The 20,532-nt window shown below is 43.1% G+C and overlaps 2 protein-coding genes across 3 annotated transcripts; both read left to right on the top strand.

The window, feature by feature from the left end:
* Window positions 1–245: 245 nt before the first annotated feature.
* Window positions 246–1,793, top strand: LOC306703445 (uncharacterized protein; the record flags this gene model as incomplete). The annotated part of the gene is made up of 1 exon (XM_079169422.1): window positions 246–1,793. The coding sequence occupies one exon, from the start codon at window positions 246–248 to the stop codon at window positions 1,791–1,793; it is 1,548 nt and encodes a 515-aa protein (XP_079025548.1).
* A 7,693-nt stretch (window positions 1,794–9,486) lies between these two features.
* polr1c (RNA polymerase I and III subunit C) lies at window positions 9,487–20,145 on the top strand (the record flags this gene model as incomplete). 2 transcript variants are annotated; one of them, XM_079169255.1, is made up of 9 exons in its annotated part: window positions 9,487–9,558; window positions 11,929–12,000; window positions 12,271–12,378; window positions 12,568–12,700; window positions 15,553–15,684; window positions 15,911–16,063; window positions 18,048–18,197; window positions 18,587–18,703; window positions 19,774–20,145. In XM_079169255.1, 9 exons carry the CDS (start codon window positions 9,487–9,489, stop codon window positions 19,890–19,892), a joined length of 1,056 nt encoding a protein of 351 aa, XP_079025381.1. In that variant the 3' UTR covers window positions 19,893–20,145. The 2 variants fall into 2 exon arrangements, with proteins under 2 accessions (XP_079025381.1, XP_079025382.1); XM_079169256.1 differs by lacking the exon at window positions 15,911–16,063.
* Window positions 20,146–20,532: the final 387 nt, after the last annotated feature.

Genomic DNA, 20,532 nt, shown 5'->3' with positions numbered 1-20,532 from the left:
ACATAAAATAATATTTATATTTATTATAGTCATATTACAAAAAAGTGGTCGATGATGTTTTTTTAAATGTATTATCTTTTTTTAATGTTGTATTATTAAATTGTTAAAGGCAATACAGTGAGCAATAGTTAGACTTACACTCTTGATGCAAAATTGTCAAATTTCAAAGTGCAAGGACTACAGGATTATTTGTGTAAGTGTGAGACATCCACACTCACTTGTTTTATTTCTATTAAAGGTTTTCCATGGCAGAGGCCGGGCGTCCTGTGTCAGAGCAGCTCCCACTAGGGGAAGCTGCTTCCTTGGACTCTACCCTCTCTGATCAGTCTCTCTTTGACACCTCCAAGACACAGACAATAACACCCTCCAGACTGGCAGGAGGACCAGGTAACACCTCCCAGGAGGAACCAAGAAAGGCCGTCAGAGAGATCTGTAAAGAACATCCAGCTACTTCTACGACCAGAGAAACCAATTGCAGCAGTCTGAGGGTCGGCGGGGAGCCTGGCGACCAAGAACGAAGCCAATCAGAATGCCTGGTGCCGTCCAGGGCTTCAAGCCACCTCCATGGTCTGGCTGAGACACATACATCCACACATCACCACGAGACCGTTGTGAATGCAATCGATGACAACCCTTGGGCTGGTCAGACAGAGCAGAGCATGAAGCCGGCCTCCCTCCCTGTTCACAGGAGCCACTCAGTGACTTTACCCACGGTTCAACAGGGAGCAGCCTCCCAGGCTCCACTCAGAGGGACTCGTGCACCTGCTTACTACGGTGGAGAAAAAAGTAGCCAAGAGGCCGAGACTCACTCCATGTTAGCCTGCAAGCAGCCCATGCCGCTGCAGCAGTGCAGCATCATCACCACCGTTTGCAGAGGGGCCATCAGCGGAGAAGGTGGTGCACAGCAGCCTCAGACCAGGTGTGTCTGTGTCTCGTCGCCCAAGGCAGAACCCAAAGTGCAGGGTGTTAGAGAAATGGGTCCTCTTCCCCCTACATGTAACAAGACACTCTGCTATGGCTCTTACAACCATCATGTCAATTTTGATGACACATTCGCTGCCTACTGCCACCCCCAGCCCATCCCAGCCCCCTCCCAGCTGCTGCCCCGCCCGGCCGGCGTAGAGCCAGACTGTGACATCCAGGATGCGGTGGCACCTCCTTCAGCGACGAACCACCTCACCCTACCTCGCCTCATCTCCTCTGTTAGTGAGACGGGCCTGGATGCCAAACACCTGCTGCGGTGCTGCAACCTCAACTGCTCTTGGATCAGCTTGCTGCCTCCTGGTGCTGGGCCACAGTGCCAAAAACACTTTGGTGGTGAAGAGTGCTGCATCAGTCCCGTTAGCCATTTCAGAACCATAACTCGGGAAGCGGGGACAATGACGGCCCACAAAGAGCTGAGGGATGTCGGGGTGCAGACAGGACATCTTGTCACGCCCCATGTGTTCCCCCAGATCTGCCTGGCAGAGGAGAGCAGGAGTGAGACGTCCTGCAGCCAGACTCTCAAGAAGCCAGGCGGTGCTCCCAAGTCGCCAGTAAAGGAGGTGAAGTGGGATGCAGAAGGGATGACATGGGAGGTGTACGGGGCCTCTGTGGACCCGGAGGAGCTGGGTGTGGCCATCCAGAAACACCTGGAGCTGCAGATCAAGGAGACAGCGAGCCAGGCGGCCAAGCTGTCGCGTCAGGACACCGACGTCTCTCAGCAGGTCGGGAACGCCGGCTGTCAGAGAAAGAGGAGCAAGATGATGGGCTCCATCCGAACCCCCGCCTGCTGCACTACAGCTGTAGACTAACGGGACACGGGTAAGGCTCAGTCTCAGCACATGGAAGATATAATAATCTGCTTACCAGAACCAATGGAAAAGCTTGTTATGAAATGATATTTAAAGATTTGTGGTTTGAAAAGGGGAAAAAGAAAAAGCGCTGAGAAGGAAGCAAATGATGAACTAACAGTGGCGTTATATTTCATCATTTGATGTCTAATGGTTCAACGTTTCAACTATTGGAATCATGATTCTTGCAGCTCTGCACTGCCAGTGTTTTCAGAGGGCAGCACAACCAAACCCTCTTAATCCCTGCTTCTCCTTCTCCTCCCTCTCCCATCCCCACCACGTTGTGGGTTTGGTGTTCCTCCGCCTGGCTGACTGGGGCTCCACATTGCAGGGGATGCTTTATCTTACATTCCAGTCTACGGCCTCAGAAACAGCCATAGAGTCCAATTCACCCCTTTCTTCACAAAGCATCACCACATGATACTAAAACATAAGCCTTCTATTGATGCGATGCTGAAGAGTGGTGTTATTTGTGGAACATGAGACATGACATGTTGTTTTTAAATGGCACACAGCAGTAACATGTCATAATCAGTATAGTGGCTTGTATATGCCTATGGTGAGCGCTACCTGAAGAACAGCAAACCACTGGTCACTTCTCATCCTGAGGCTGCTGTACTTTATGTATTCATGGCTCTGGCACCAGCTCATAATCTACAGCAGTCATTCCCAAACACTGGGTCGGGACCCTCAGGTCGGTTGCAGGAGATTTTATTTAGGTCGTCAAATAAATGAACAGAATTTCATCCATAGTCTTTTATTTACACATTTCTATCTACAGTACACCTTTGAGTGTGTGTAGTATTCTGATAATTAGCCTACTTAAAACAATGAATCTAATATGAAAGGCTAGCATACATTTTGTTTCTTTAATTGATGACAGGGGGAAAAGGGTCTATTAACACAACCTAAATGCATTCATGAGAAGAAATGAAAAGAATGACATAGCGAGTTGTGATTTTTCAAACATATAACTTTTCTAAATGTCTGCTTTACCTATTCAAGATAATATATGGTGATATGGAAATGGCAGTAAACATTATTAGGACTGTTCATTTACGCACAAATAAGCTTTTCTCACATTATTTTGAGAAATGGGTCCCCAGAGTGGGAAACACAGATCTACAATAAGACATTAGTATTCATTGTGGGGTGAAATGAACACTGCAGCCTACTTTAATCATGTTTATATGATCCAGACAAGCCTCTCCACTTCCTTGTCACAACTGTGTAACTGATGTTAATGTAATACAGCAAAGTACCAGCTGATAAATTGCCCAGTCAAGTATCAGAAGCACCGGTAATGGAAAATACATAATTTAGGTGGTGTGAAATAAGTAAATCAAACTGTTTCACTTCATAGAGCAAAGACAATCGAGCTCCTGACCCGATCCTGACTCATCAGTGTCATCAATGAAGCAGAGACTAAGAACGAAAAGTGACTGTGCATTAAGTGTCTAACACACTGTGAAACACAAGCATTTGGTGCAGTATTCCTCCTACTGGTGAACAATCCTGTTTTACAGACTTTTCCGTTCCTGATGCCAGAACTTTTTTATTCGAAAGAAACCCTTGAATAATGAAACATGTGAAGGGTCAGGTTATCAGATTTTATTTTGTGTAAAACGTAAAGATGTTTTAATTTACTATATATATCATACTTCGGTATACTGTATTTCAATGATTTACAGATATATCGTCTTCATTTTGTGAAACACTGAATGTATTTCTGCTTTCTTCAGCTCCATTATTCACATTTCCTTTCTGTTTGTTTCCACTTGTGTTTAGTTAGATCCATTGCCAGAGGTTATGTGAAGTCATCAACTCTGTTGTGTCAGTTCAGTGTAAAGCTTTTGCAAACAGACTGGATTAAAGGCCCAGACACACCAAACCGACATCAAAGAACTAAGTGGCGACGAAGGGCAACTATTGTGTCCTTTTGAAAATATTTGTGTAATGGAATGATCAGATGAGATGAAGATGAAAAATGAAAGCTGAAAAGAGCCTTCTGTGTATGTCCTCTTACTCTGATTTGCTTCAGCTGAACAGCCAATCAGAGTCACTTCTCTCCCCGACGGGCTCCGCCGCAGATTCAACCAGTTCAATCGGTGGAAAAGCTGCTGACAAGGGCTGACTGGTGCCGACGGTGCTCTCCGATGGCCCGGTGTGTCGGGGCCTGAACAGACCAAAAGTTTTCCTGAAGTTTTAATGGACAGCGTGACGTTCTGAGAAATCTGTGGACATTCTGGGAATTATTTTGCCATCTTCCTCCAGATGAGAAGATGAATATCAGTTTCATCTCTTTATATCCAGTACAGGTCTAGGAAGTATTTTGCCTAGCTTAGCATAAAGACTGGAGGTAGACTACCAGCCTAGATCCATCAAAGGAGAAACAGTATGCCTGAATGAGTTTGAAGTTGTGACTGATGTTGTACTCTCTACAAATCAGTTTACAGAGATGAAACTCACATCTGATCATCTGACCGGCTAAAAAGTAACATCACAATTTTACAGTAGAGCTGACATATAATATGTTCTGTTATGTGTTGTGTTAAACGTTTGTTATTTTAAATTCCTGTTATGTTACGTTATGAGGAACTATGCTCTCCACCGGTAGAGATGAAGAACGTCTTTGAACCTGAGGTAGCATTGAGCAAGACGGCCTCTTGACTCACTACTTTCTTTCTCTGTTTTCTTGGTACTCTGCTTTACACATGATGGCTGCTTTTGAGAATCACTGCAGTATAACCTTTGTTTTGTCTGAGGCCCTCCTTAATCATATTTCAGGTTCCACACAGGAATTAACACAGAATATCGACTGAGTGCTTGTCAGTTGAAAGTCTTGTTGTCTAAATTAGTTGGAGCAATTTGAGTGTCCAAATCTTGATGCCAGCAATAAATTACTGAAACTCTGTGGTGCCTTTGTCCTGGTGCGAATGTCAAAGACACAATAATTCCACTAGGTAATGTGAAGTGGCAACAACTTGTGAAATCCGATGGTTTAGTATATAGCTGAAGACATGTTGTTAAGATTTGCACAAAAGCTCATAAATTAGCTGACATGAAAAGTAAAAGACCATTACGACTGCTGAGCCATTCACAATAAAGTCAGTGACACATTCTCACCCCCAGCTCGTCAAATGCCGCCGCTTTGTCACCGACCCTTTAGCAACTGTATTCGAAGCACCAGGCTTTCATCGAACTCCAATGTAAACCCTCCTGCAGCATTAGTGGAAGGTTAAAGCATGTGACGTAGTATAAGGTGCCCGAGCGTCTGCTAGGCCGGGTGCAAGAGGCAGTGCACCAAGCGTCTGTATTTGACAAGTTATGAGTGAGAATGTGTTGCATGAAAAGAGAATTCAGTATGAAGGATTCAAGGATCATTTATTGTCATTATGCAACACAGGGATGCACAACGAAATGCAGTGGTAGTCCATTTGTAACCCAACAAAACACAAACTGTAGTGCATACCTGTAGTGCATTTTTTTCATCATCCGGAATGTAGACAGCAGCAACAGAAACAATTCTCTGGTCAGATAATGTGGCCGACATCTTCACATTAAAAACTCAACATGAAGAAAACATTGTCCATCAACTGTGACTGTGTTTGAGCACCAAGCATCAGGAATGTAGACAGAGTCCTCCTCTGGTCCACCAGAGTCCTGCTCTCTGTCCTCCGGTCTAATCAAGTTCAGCTTGATGGATCCAGGTCTCTGTGAAGATGTGGACTCAACAGCTACCGACCTCACGCTGCTTTCATCCATCTTATTTTTCTTCAACCGGACATCAGACAGCCAGGAGTATGCTAACTACATGGACTGTAGTTAGCAATCACTTTTTTAAGATGCGTAAAAGGTAATAAAACACAGTTAATACACTGTGATGATGCAGCATGAACATGAACAGCACTTCCTAGTGTAAGAAGATGTGGTAAAGGAAGCTCCTGGCTTCCAGCTTCCTTCCTCTCACTTCCTCTATGTCTGTCAACATGCCGTTCTGCCCCACTTCTTTCCTCCTGGTCCACACTTGACAACAACAGACATTCTGATTGGGCTGGGAAGCCTCTACAGCCGGTCTCCACAGGAAAAAACATTGCCTGCCTTGTCCTTACACTCAAACTAAGGACTGGTACTTCAATGGGCCTCTTCACATCCCTCCTCTATTGTCAGCTCAACCAGAATATATTTCTGGTCCCACAATACAATGTTCGGACGGAAGGTTGTGTGGCAGCCTGCGTCGCTCTTGGACCGTCACCTTCCAGGACCTAGCAGTTTGCTGCAGGTGACTGTACCGCCCTTAAAGTTAGAGATGTTTTGCACCCCGGACTATTTGTGTACCAGTGTCCCTTTCTGAATATAGAGTAGAGCTTGCAGTAAGGGTCCTCTCTCTGCCCCCACGTGTGCGGATGTGATGGCGAAGGAAGGGTATCGTACACGGATCCAAAGAGGAAGGAAATACGGAAGGGCTTCAGTCTCCACAGCTCTGACCATGTGATCTTGTGCTTGTGCAGATCCCATTTCAACCAGGCGCCTTGGGACTGAGAGTAGGAGTCCGATAGCGTTGACTTGGGTGTTGAAGAATAAGAGAGGACATGTGGAACCGGCCAAAGTGCTTGGAGATGGAAGATTGTTTGTAAAGTGCAAAACTGAAGAACATATAACACCTCCAACTAAGCAATTTGATGTTGAAAATATGTTTGATATGTATATTATCCCTCTATTTGGGCTGTTGATGAGGATCTGTAAAAAACTAAAATAGAGTTTCCAGGAGGAGAGGTGAGGAGAATGAGGTGAGAGGGTATCATTTTGTCATTGCTGCTCTGTAGACAAAATCAAGTTCAGATGAGCTTTCAAATCGGAGGCATGGAAATCTCCACATCAAGATAGGACAAAGGGTGCAAACTAATAGTACTGACTATGGATACATTGCTTTTGTTAATTGCTTTTGTTATTAATTGTACAGACTGTACAAACACAAAACAGGAAATACACATATAGTAAAAGGAGCTGAGAAGCGTATGACTGTGAAAGTTCTATGGGAACAAATCAACAAAAGGCTTAAATCAGATAGAAACTTGATTATTCTTAATGGGATTACAGTGGACCAAACATTATGTTTAGAATATGAAATAAGAACAAATAAAAGTTTTAGCAGCTATCATAGGCCCATGAACTGATTATTACATAAATTCAGTAAATTAGTGGTTAAATGTCATATGTTTCGGTGGATGAGAAGAGCTATTCAGGAAACTTTGTTGTTGAAAATGGAACACATGAAGGAAGTATAGTGAGCCCTTTATTATGTTGTGGTATGATACATGATGTATGAATGAATGTGAGAGGATGGTGGGAGGACTGGGGGAGGATGGTGGGAGGAATGTGGGAGGACTGGGGGAGGATGGTGGGAGGATGGTGGGAGGACTGGGGGAGGATGGTGGGAGGAATGTGGGAGGACTGGGTGGGAGAAGGGGAGGATGGTGGGAGGGCTGGGGAGGACTGGGGGAGGATGGAGGGAGAAGGGGAGGATGGTGGGAGGAATGTGGGAGGACTGGGGGAGGATGGTGGGAGGAATGTGGGAGGACTGGGGGAGGAATGTGGGAGGACTGAGGGAGGATGGTGGGAGGAATGTGGGAGGACTGGGGGAGGATGGTGGGAGGAATGTGGGAGGACTGGGGGAGGATTGTGGGAGGAATGTGGGAGGACTGTGGGAGGACTGGGGGAGGATTGTGGGAGGAATGTGGGAGGACTGGGGGAGGATGGTGGTAGGACTGTGGGAGGAATATGGGAGGACTGTGGGAGGACTGGGTGGGAGAAGGGAAGGATGGTGGGAGGACTGTGTGAGGATTGGGCAGGACTGGGTGGGAGAAGGGGAGGATGGTGGGAGGACTGGGGGAGGATGGTGGCAGGATGGTGAGAGGACTGGGGGAGGACTGGGGGAGGATGGTGGCAGGATGGTGAGAGGACTGTGGGAGGATGGTGGCAGGATGGTGGGAGGACTGGGGGAGGACTGTGGGAGGAATGTGGGAGGACTGGGGGAGGATGGTGGGAGGAATGTGGGAGGACTGTGCAAGGACTGGGGAGGATGGTGGGAGGACTGGGGGAGGATGGTGGGAGGACTGGGGGAGGATGGTGGGAGGACTGGGGGAGGATGGTGGGAGGATGGTGGGAGGACTGTGGGAGGACTGGGGGAGGATGGTGGGAGGAATGTGGGAGGACTGGGTGGGAGAAGGGGAGGATGGTGGGAGGACTGGGGGAGGATGGAGGGAGAACTGGGGAGGACTGGGGGAGGATGGTGGGAGGAATGTGGGAGGACTGGGGGAGGATGGTGGGAGGAATGTGGGAGGACTGGGGGAGGATGGTGGGAGGATGGTGGGAGGACTGGGGGAGGACTGGGGGAGGATGGTGGGAGGACTGAGGGAGGATGGTGGGAGGAATGTGGGAGGACTGGGGAAGGATGGTGGGAGGAATGTGGGAGGACTGGGGGAGGGTGGTGGGAAGAATGTGGGAGGACTGGGGGAGGGAGCCAAGCTGACAAAGGGAAAACATGTAAATTCTACACAGATAGGCCCAAAGTCTGACCAGTGGGTTCAAACCCAGAACAAACTTGAAATTGTGGTTTGATGAAAGAATAAGATGCTTCAGACATCCATAGAGTTATTACATGAGATGAGATGTCTGGTTGGAAGTAAATGAGGGGCAGAAAGAATTGAGTATTGAGGACTATTCATATTGGTTTCCCACTGAGCAATAGACGTCGTTTCAACGTTGCCTCTATGCTTTAGCTCTGATATCAACCAGGATTTATAGGCTATTTTTATTTTAAACCATATTTTAAAAACATCATTTCATATTAATGGCTCAAATGCATACAAACATTGTCTGCACATCCCAGCGTGTACAGTGTAACTGTTTATCTTTGTCATAAACACAGATTCTATTTACTCATATGGTGATGAAGGCTTTTCAACCTTGAATAACCTTAATTTAAACTAAACATCTACAGACACTTAGACGTATAATATACATCCATTAAAAAGATTTTTAACATGGTGTTTGGATCTACAGCAAATAGCCTATGCATCTCTGAAAAAGTTGCAGAGTTTGAGAAAACAATTGATGAATTTGGAAAAGGAGCCAAGAACAAGAACCACAATAATATAACTTAAAAACAGAACTGAAGAGTTCAGGCTATAAACACAGATTAACAGAAAGGTAGCAGCTGTGGGAAGAAGAGAGAACAGAGAGATGTTTTTATAGAAGTCTCTACTGACTCAGAAGCTGCAACCTTCGGTCATGCAGATAAATTATAGACGTCATTCCTCAAACCAACACTGTTTTTGGTGAAAGTTTTTGGACCATCATACTGTTGTGAGCTATAGAGACATTTAAACAAGACTTTTTTACAATAATACAAGAATATCCAGATTAAGTTGACAGAACTAAAGAGCGCATTGTTTAAAATAGGAAAACATAACAAGGAACATGTGCCCTTTGTGGAGGAGAAGAAACATCAGATCATATATTTCACAGATGAGAGTTTAATGGATTATCACACTCCATACCGGTTGGTGGCAGTAATGCACCATGTGACCACTTGTGAAGCATTCAAATATGGAACGGAAATGTGGGCGGAGCTAAGCAGAGTTTTGGGAAAATGGCGGCGACCATGAGCAACGTGGAAGAAATTCGGAGTCGAGTAATACTGGGGGAATATAATGTAACGAATGTAAGTCCGTTTTTATTAATGGTTTTATGACAACGTTATCTGCTAGTTGCGGCGTCCAGGTTCCTCTGAGCTGCTGCACGGACCCGCTCAGTCACCTCACGAGAGCGGAACACATAACGTTACTGCCGCGAGCTCTAACGTGTTCCATAGGCAGACGTCAGGTTTATGTCGTTTAACGTCTCTATTTCACCAGTAAATACTTCTCCATGAACGTATCTTAACGTCTCTATTTCACCAGTAAATACTCCTCCATGAACGTAAGGTGACTATAAATAGTCACCATATTTTCAGCCAGTCTGCCAACCACTTTTAAAAGTCACTGTTTAGCCCTGTTGACTTACATCTGAACATATTAACATGTGACTTTACTCTATTGTGTTCACAATGTTATCTTAGTATTAATTTATTATGTATCTACTGTTTATTATTGTCCTCATGATATCTATATTATATAATTCTATGATAAGGACTGTCAGTCTGTGCGTCTCTCCAGATAACACTGAAGACATTAGTCTGCAGAATGTTCATAAAACAACCACATCAGCCTGCTTATCCTGGCCTATCGGTCACCATTGAGACCTGAATTTATCAAAGACCAGCACAAAAAAACAACCCACAATTAGACTACAATTATATTCTCTGTATAAAATCATCAGCCACTACTGAATTTATTAAATCATTGTTCTCTCTATGACTTTATATTCGTAATATTACTTTTTACTGAACACATGATTTCTCATGTGGGATGTGCTTTGAATGAGCAGAACATTTTGAACATGAGCAAAAGTCTTGCTGATACACACATGAATTATTAAAGTCAAGGGGTTCATAAATGAATCCATGTATCATTGAGGCAGTGGCGGCTGTGCATTTTATACCTGGGCCTTCACTGCTGTCCTGCAGTTGAACCACCTAACGTCATTATGATGCCACAGCTATGGTTATTTGTTTTGTGTAAAAATGAAGCTCAACACCTATAAATACACTAAGTGCAGATAACGTTAAATTGAATTACTGCGTCATTAACGGACAATGCGTTAAAAAAACTGCGAAGCTAAAACACGCATTCCACCGCACACTGAAGAGCACGGGCCATTCAAATATTATTCACTTCAGAGGGAACAATATCCACATAGACACCTGAACACAGTAGTAACGCTACGATCACTCCCTCCAGGAAATACACGACTCCATAGTTCTTGTTACTGACGGATTTATTCATCTGTCAACACCGAGAGGGAAAATGAGTCCACTTGAAAACACATGAATCTTCAAAGTTGATCACTTTAACTCAAACTTAACTTTAACACTTTAACTTTAACACTTTGCGCGGAGTATTTAGACTTCTGCCGCTTCACGTGTCTTCTTGTTGCTGTGCACCGACTAAATGTGTCCCCAGAGCAACATTGGACGTAACAATAGATCCTATCACATATAAAACCAAACAAAAATCCATATTCATAAAAACAAGACAAAGTCCATCCTCCTTTCTTTGTTAACAAAGAGTTTAATCTCACGGTTGTTCAGTACATCTGTGCATTTTAGTTCCAGTAAGAAGTCGTTCTCGATTCATGGACACCAGTAAAGACAGTCGAGCCTCCCCAGTTGTATTTCTTGAATAGGTTTTAATGCGTTGAGGGCTGAAAATGTCCGCTCGACAGAGGCAGCAGATATTGGGATTGTCACCGCCCAACATGTCACGCTAGCCCACTGACCAATCACGTATGGCTATGCCAGCTAGCAGCTCTGACACGTCAAAGAATACGCCCAACGTGTCAAACTAAAGATCTGATTGGTTGAACAATATGACAATCAACAATATCGTCCCCATTCACTTAAACTGCACATGGAAGCACTGGGTGAGTCTGCAGGCCTCGGGTCTCTCTTCTACCTAGAGACACAGAGGTGAACTCTGATTGGATAAAAGCTCTACTTAAAACAAGCTGCACTGGAAGCAGAGCAACTGAGGAACACAGTAGCTGTGCAATGAGAACATAAGATAATGCCTCAATGCCCACCACTGCATTGAGGTGCCTCATTTAATAAAGACACAAAACAGGACTCCTCAGAGATTAGAATAATTGAGAGGATTTGATCTACAGGAGAATAAATATGTGAAAGCAATCCAGAATGAGAGCCCTACTGCATTATATTCAGTTATATTTTCATATGTTGAAGCATCACCTACATTTTCTTCAGAAGTTTTCCTTTACATAAATATAGACATTTCCAACATACAATTGGTGCAAAAGAAAAACAACAACAACCTAGCATTGACTCTGGGTGTGACGTTTATGAGACCAGCGCATACATATAATGAATAGTTAACTTCTTCTGCTTATTGATTGGATGATTATTTGTTGCTTTTAGGTTCATACATCAGATTACCCTGGCAACTACCCTGGCTATGATGACACCTGGGATATGCAGAAATTTCAAAAGGTACATTTGAGTTATTTTAGACCTGAGGGTGGCTGCTGGTGATGGGTAAAGTGTGGTCAATGGTCAAACTGAAACATAATTTCATGCTTTATGTCAAGAAAGAACTAATGAAGTTACTACTTTCAGTGTATTTTCAGTCAGACTTGGACTGCTTTGATCCAATGAGCACTCGTGTGTGTGTGTGTGTGTGTGTGTGTGTGTGTGTGTGTGTGTGTGTGTGTGTGTGTGTGTGTGTGAGAGATTAAATGCAGATGTCCTCTCCGTTTGCAGAACTTCAGAATTGACGTTGTGCATCTGGATGAGAGCAGTATGGAGTTTGACATGGTGGGGATAGATGCAGCCATCGCCAACGCCTTCAGAAGGATCTTACTAGCAGAGGTAGGACAAGTCTTTTTAGGTCTACATATTACTTTTTCTAGTGACTTAGTGACTAGTGACTTAGTGACTCATTAGGACTTAGTGACTCAGTCCTAATGTGAAGAAATTGTACATTTTGTAGCAGTTTTTTAAGAGAAAGGAGTCTTGGAAATTTTAATTTCATGCAAGTTGCATTATTGTTGGTTGTAGGTGCCGACCATGGCTATAGAGAAGGTGTTCATCTACAACAACACGTCCATCGTTCAGGATGAAGTCCTGGCCCACAGATTGGGCCTGGTCCCCATCAAAGCCGACCCTCGTCTGTTTGAGTACAGGAGTACTGGTAAAGCAACACAGGGCTTCACTCACACATGTAACAGTAGAGCCCAGGGCTCCCTTCTACTCTGCTGCAGTGGTTCACCTTCAAGCCGTTTGGGGTTGGATAGTCATGATCCTGTTTTGAATTTGCTTATCCAATCACAATCTTTTCTTATCACTTGTGGATGTAATTCAGTTAAACTTTCAACATTGGAGAGTAACTAAAGTTGTAAAGACAAAAAACTCAAAGATGTAGTTTGTGTGTAATCCATAATATAGAAGGATAATACAGTTGTGTCTCATCACACACATGGCAGGCCGCCGGGCTCACGATAGACGGAGCAAACAACCTCACAGTAAACTAAGTGATGTGGTGGAGACTAACGTCACACAGGTGGACTAGGACTCAAACACGGCAGCTGGTGTTTAAGAAATGAAGCTACGGGTTGGCGGTCCGACATCAAATAAAAAATATCACCCCTAGTTATTCATCATCAATTATCCTAACACAACTCGAGCTCGACGTCCTGTTGCTGTAAAGTGCTATCAGGTGTGGTTATATGTAGTTGAGTACATGAGCACAGTATCGGACCACGTACTGGTATCAATTTGATGGACATAAAAGTTTGATGGACTGATTGTTTCATCGGAGAGGACTCCCTCATACTTGTACAGTGATGACAGAGAGAGTAGGACTCTCTTGTGGAGCAGGCTGTTTTTTGTTATTGTTCCGGGTTCAGAGGTCACAGCCTGTTGTCGCCTACGTGAGCGCAGTCCACCGAAAACATTATATTTCCCACAATTTAAGCTTCTGAATTTTGCAAATGCACTAGTATTATTCAAGCATATTGTTCGGTTCAATACGAGTACGTGTATTGTTACACCCCTAGAAACAAATAACCGTAGCTGTGGCGCCATCATGAGGTTATTAGGAGATGTTTCAGCTGCAGGACAGCACTGAAGGCCCAGGTATAAAATGCACGGCCCGCCACTGATATCTTGTAATTTAAAATATTCTGAAAACTTGAAATGCCATTTAAGTCACTTAATTAACCTTACATTAAGTTTGGAAGCAAATCTTTTTTGTTGCTTCACAGATAGGACACTCTTGAATAAGGAAATGAAATACCATAAGGCCCAGCTGCATAAATACAGGCTCAAAGATCAGACAAAAGTAGGGACATTGTTGAAGTCTGTTCTTTCTTACGCTATAATTCCTTCATTTTTTAAAATCAGACTGTTTTTCACTTCTGTCATAATTGCGAGCCAGACTGCTTTATCAAGTCACTTGTGACAACATTCACGGTTATCCTAATAAGAGAAATGTACCACCCTTAACTTATTTTCAGTGTTTCTTTTATTGTGATCCATGTACATTTCAAAAGTAGCAACAGAGCATCTTCAGAGCGGTGTGAATGCTGGCAGCTGTTCTACATTTAGTCTTTAGACAACATGCTTATTGGTTGTAGTTACGTTCACTGTCTCTGTCCCTGAAGCCTCTGTTGATTTTTAAGTTATGTATGGTTGGATGTTTGCGTGTTTTGTTACACAGATAATGGACGTATATGCGTGCTTGCACTTAGACACACACACACACACACACACACACACACACACACACACACACACACACACACACACACACACACACACACACACACACACACTAGGGGTGGGAGAACAAATAGATTCTTAGCTTCTGTATTTAAAGATTATGTCGCGATGCCGAAAACTCAATAATTGGACATTTAAAACTCAGTTGTCAACATCATTATTGCCTGTATCAGTCTGAAAGACGTAAAACCCATGTTCATGTTCTGAGGCTAACTACTAGCACAGTTTAGCTCAGTGTGAGCGGATATGGATACAATGCCACCGGTACCCCCCCCCCCCCCCCCTGGCTTCAAAGCTAGTGAATGGAAGCAAAAGGGAACTGGACTAGAGCCACGCGGTATGCAAGGTGTGTCTAACTAACATGAGCAACCACATTTCATGTTTCCCCCAGAGTTTGAGGAAAAACAGCTGGTTGTAGTCTCTGCCAAACAGAGAACAGTCAAACAAGTGCTATCAAAGCGGGTAGGATGGAAGGAACACATGAGTATCTTATTCTCCCCGTAACCACACACTTTATCACTGTGTGATACAACATCTGTTTCCAGTGATATATTGATTACTTTATATTGTGACTTTGCTTTTGTAAACATTACTGTTGCTGCTCTTGAACCAATATTTTGTTATATCAAAATTATAAATCACTCCTAATCCTGTTGTGAATCTATTTTTTATTATTTTTAATTCTCTGTGTTTTTAAAAGAAAATAATTTAGTCATGAAGAAGTAGAGTATTGATAAAAGTAGCTCCTTGTAGTAATACAATCCTAAAGATACTCTCTACCTGAAGGCCACCGTAGTTCTCTACATGCTTGGAAAGGGAGGGGTTTGTTGTTGGTTGCAATCTGCAACTCACCACTAGATGCCACTAAATCTCACACACTGTTCCTTTTAAGAGGAACCAATACAGCTACATCAATACAAAAATCTGAATCTGACTCCAAATTTGAGGGGAATCGTTTCACTATGTGGGACACAACGTTAATAATTCATAGTATTCCATTACATCATCATTACAGATATTAAGCAACCAGTTAAAATTCAAAGCTATTATTAAATAACTACCATGATCAACGAAAAGGGAAATATATGATCCATCAAGACAACACTGTGAAATCAGTTCAACAGAATGGTATCAGATTGCATCAAAGTATGAATCAAACGTCATCAAATCGGTACATCGGGGCACAGACCACATATGGAGATACGTATTGAATGGTCTTGAGAGGGAAGGTAACACACCCCGGTTATGCTTTGTTTATTCCAGGTGAAGAGTCTGCCGAGGAGGAAGGTTCAGAAATAGACACAATTCAACTGCAGCTGAAGATTAAATGCAGCAGGAACCCCAGAGCCAGCAAAGACACCGCTGACCCCCGAGAGCTGTATCTGAACCACATGGGTAGGTTTCAGGTGACACCAAATGAATGAGGAATTGCTGGTGATGTTTGCAGATACAGGCTCACAACCAGTAGCTGACACCAGACCATACACACAAATGAGTGATTGTTGAAAATCTTCAGTTGATGGAAGGACATTTTCCAAGGCACTGATGACTAAGTAAGAAAGAACATCCAACAGTAATGGGATTATTTTATCCTCCCCTGTCCCGTGCTGTCTTGTCTCAGTTTATTCAAGGGACATCACGTGGGTCCCGATTGGGAACCAGGCAGACGTCTTTGCAGACGCCGTCATCGGACCGGTGCATGACGACATCCTGATAGCTCAGCTACGACCGGGACAGGAGCTGGACGTCATCATGCACTGTGTCAAAGGAATTGGTAAGAGGATGATGAATAAAAGCAATTTATCATAAAATATAATGAATATCAATTAATTTGGTGCAACACAACATTGCACTATTTTTTTAAACCAAAGAAAGTGATTTAATACAGTTGCATTCAATCCTTTTTCTCTAAATTTAGCCATTAGCTTCGAATTCCTCCATTTCTTTGGATGACTAACAGGCGACTCCTCCCCCAAGGTTCTCCCCAACACATGTCTTGCACTCTCATTGGCTGTAGCTCCCTGACAGGTCAAATGTTTAGTTTGCTAGGGGATGCATGGGTGAGCCTCTCTGCTCTGGTCTTTGATCTGCGGCGGGGAACGGGGCTCTGCAAGTGATGTGTGTGTGTGTGTGCATGAGTGTGACTCCAAAGTATGGCAGCATACTTTTTTCCTCTTTTTTTGCCTAAGGTGCTCTGAAAAAACACTTATAATGCAAAGAAAACCTGATTTCCTAAATTACATCCACATTTTGACAAATTCCCCAACATTGAACTGTGAGCGCTAAACCTTCTGGACTCTAGCCCTATTGTTAGGCCTCTGCTCGAAAATTCCATACCCATACTAAAAAGTGTATTTCTCTAACTACAAGGTCTATTTGAATAATGTTGATGTTATAATAAAGGGAACACTTGTGAGATTTGTTCAGATGTGTAAATATCAGTGTCTATGTTACTGGTTAAGAGTAAATTAAGATGGCATACAGCACAAATGAAAAGTTTAGCCAGTCAGAGTCAAAAACGCACCATCTCTCGCAAAGCGTAAAATCCGAGACGCCGAAAGTCAAATCCCTACCCCCAGCTCGCCCGGACTCAAATTCAACCCCGGTCTTCACGGAAACAAACGGGACATCCGTAGAACAGATATTTGCAACAATATCCACGGATTTTATTCTTTTGTCTTCACGAAAACAGCGAAAGGTGAGCTGCGTTTCTGATAATTATCAATAAAGAGGTTTGTGGTTCTGGTGCTTGTTGGCTAATATCTCTGTAATGGTTTCACGGAGAGAAATATTGAAGATATCTCCGTAATCTGTGTCGAATTCTCTTGCTTTCTGGTATCTTGGTTTTCCGTGTTAGCTTGTAGCTTTGTCTTGGTAGCGGAGTCGGCTCCCTCATGGTGAAATATGACTGATATTATGTTAATTCTTTTAGTTTGTTTTAGTTGTGTAGAATTGTTTGGATTGTGTAAAAATGGCTTACATGATCTTGTAGCCCAGACTTCTTTAACTGGGTATATAACATGTGTGTAACATCATTATATTCGTTCCTGAAAAGTGCATTGTACGACACTCTGTACGCTAAACTTTCTCGATGGAACCCCAAATGGTCCGCGGTCGGGTATAACAGGTAGGCTAGGTCGTTTAAGAACTTTGTGCTCTTGTTCTAGCAGTGGTGTAATCCATTGGTTTGTGGACTGACATTTTAAAGCCTGGAGTTTGGCATTTTGGCTACCCCCATCTTGGTTTTCAGAACCAGATATTAGTACAACTGAATCCTGAGTGAGATATTTTTAGGCAACTTCATGAAGGGAAAATACACTGAAATGGTTTAAGTTGTAAGACGAAAACAAGGACAACTCCCAGACCGGACAACGCTCTGGTAGAAACCTGTCAATCACAGTAGCCCCGCCCTAAAGCATCCCCTGCTTTATGGTCTGTGTGACTCTAAATGGACCGTCATTTACTAAATGAACATCATGCTGTATTGAAGAAGACTTGAAACTAGAGATTGAGACCATAAACTCATGTTTACCATGTTTACTGAGGTAATAAATCAAGAGAGAAGTAGTCATTTTCTCATAGACGTCTATACAACCAGAGGAGTCGCCCCCTGATGGCCAGTAGAGAGAATGCAGCTTTAACACATTAAGCATTGGCTTCACTTTTCAGAACCAGAGGTTGCCGCCTGATCCAGAAACCCTTCCATTTTCTAGTCCGTATTTTCTGCTGCCTGATACTGAAGTGTGTTTTCTGTTCAGGTAAGGACCATGCTAAGTTCTCTCCAGTGGCCACAGCCAGTTACCGCCTCCTCCCAGACATCACCCTACTGGAGCCGGTGGAGGGAGAGAAGGCAGAGCGCTTAAAACGCTGCTTCTCACGAGGAGTTATAGACATACAAGATGTTGATGGTAAGCGAGAACTAACCTCACAAATCTGAGGGCATGATGAAACAACTTAATACTATAAATCTGTTAGTCTGAGGACAGAACTCTGCAAGCATGCAGCACATTTCCACATGTTTTCTTTCATCTAGAGTGAGGCTGTCTAACAGATATAGGTAGATGGTACGTTAAGGAAGGGTTCAGTGAAATATAGAAAGAAACCGGATAAGCTGTCAGTTAGAATAATACATTCTCAGCAGTTTCATCATTTTTATGAGCTAGATTTCCACTGTATGTGCCCAAGCAAGAATGCAAAGATGTTAGGATGGCAGAGGAGTTCAATTCTTGTTCAGTCTGTTGTGAGTCCCTGAAGTCTTTAAATGCAGCCATCTGACTTCTTGTGTTCCCCTTCTCAGGGAAAAAGGTTGCCAAAGTAGTGAACAGTCGCTTGGATACATGCAGCAGGGAGTTCCTCCGACATGACGACCTGAAGAATGCTGTGAAGCTTGGAAGACTTCGAGACCATTTCATCTGTAAGTTCATAGACCTTGTTCATGCGTTCAGACTCTGCAGCACCAAACAAATCCAAGTGAATGAGAACAACTTGTTGAGACCTCTGACTTGTTGAGTCAGAGGTCTCAACAAGAAGATTTGATTGTTTTCCAGATAAAATAATAAACTGAGGTTTAAATGAACATTGATGACTCTCATCCTACCAACATGAGGAACTCACAAGGTCTACCTACTAAAGAAGAAACTAGTGTAAGAATCAACCATCACAGCAAAATGTCCTCAAAACATTATTAGTTGTGTATGTAATGTCATCTGAAGAAAAAGAAGCAGATCATTGTTATTTCAGGAAAGTTACAATCAATTTGCATATTGTGTTTTAACAAAAACAGACGGAGCACATGAGCTAATCTGCGTGTGTCTCCTTCTCCCCTGATAGTGTGTGATACTGTCAATCAGGACCCATGGCCAACATGAACTCAGTAAATAGTTCCATCTAATAAAACTGCACTGCTCTGGGGTTTTGTAAAATAAAATCATTTCTAAAGTGAAATGAGATATAGGGTGAATATGAAGCTACCACCAGGAGACAGTTTAGCATAGAGACTGGAGCCTGGCTCTGACTGAAGATAAGAACATCTGACTCACTAATCAACATGTTATATTTATTCAATCCGTAAAAAGACCAAAGTGTAGAGATGTTGTGGTTTGACATGGGGTTATGTGCTTTCTTGGCCGGTGCAATGACATGCTGGAGTTTCTTTAGCCACGTTTCCACAAATCAGTCCGTTCCACATTAGAACGGTTATTATCACGTTTCCATTGTCAGAAGTTGTGGATAGTACCTGGTACTCTTTTTGGTCGAGGTTCCAAGCAAGTTGAAACTTGAAGGAGTTAAACACTGCAGACCACTGATTGCTCAGAGAACCGTCGCTAGCTCGACACAGAACATTCTGCACAAACCTGCCGTTTCTAAATAACCATCAATGTACACATAGCAATATTAATGTTACTCTTTGGATTGTTCTTTTAAAAAATATCTGTTGTGATGGAATAGCAGTTTGTATTACTGTAGTTCTACTCTCTCATACAGTTACCGTGGAGTCGACTGGCATCCTGCCTCCAGATGTCCTGGTCACAGAGGCCATCAAAGTCCTCATGGTCAAGTGCCAGAGGTTTCTCAATGCACTGGACTCTACTGACCTGGAGTGAAGTAATGACTGAGCATGCTCAGAACCACCACAGAGGATATGATGTTGAAACATGCCATACACGTGTCTATCAGAGCTTGTGTGGTTGATTATGTGCTCTCAATGGCTCCGTTGAAACATGGCTGTAGTGATCAAACCGATTCAGAATTTTCAAAAAGCAGAATTTGCCATGGTGGTTTGACTTTCTTGTAAGTATGTATATATGGCTGTCTCCAGTATTTTGTAAAGCGCTCTTGATTCTCAAATAAACATAATGAATCAAACAAACGTCATCAGTAATATCTACATGCCCAGATATGCACTTGAGGTTTCCTGCAGGCTGTTCCTGTTTATGGATGTGAATGTTAGTCCTGATGGGCAGGTGGCGCCTGTCATCAGTGTATGAATGCGTGTGAATGGTGACATGTAGTGTTAAAGCACTTTGGATGGTCGCAGTCCATTTACCATTAACGTATTAGTGGACGATCAGTATATATATAGTTTTAATATAAAATCAAAGACTACTTTATTATGATAAATTCATAGATGTGACTGTTCTATATCAGTGTGATCTTTTCGTTTGCTGGCAACATAACTTCAAACAGCAATGTCCTCTATCCTCTTCCCTAGAATGTATTTTCTATTATTTCATATCTTACTTG

The sequence above is a fragment of the Pholis gunnellus genome (genome assembly GCF_910591455.1).
Source record: "Pholis gunnellus genome assembly, chromosome: 11".
In the NCBI taxonomy this organism is placed as follows: Eukaryota; Metazoa; Chordata; class Actinopteri; order Perciformes; family Pholidae; genus Pholis; species Pholis gunnellus.
Note: the sequence above shows the minus strand (reverse complement) of the source record. Positions and strands in the feature narration are given on the sequence as shown.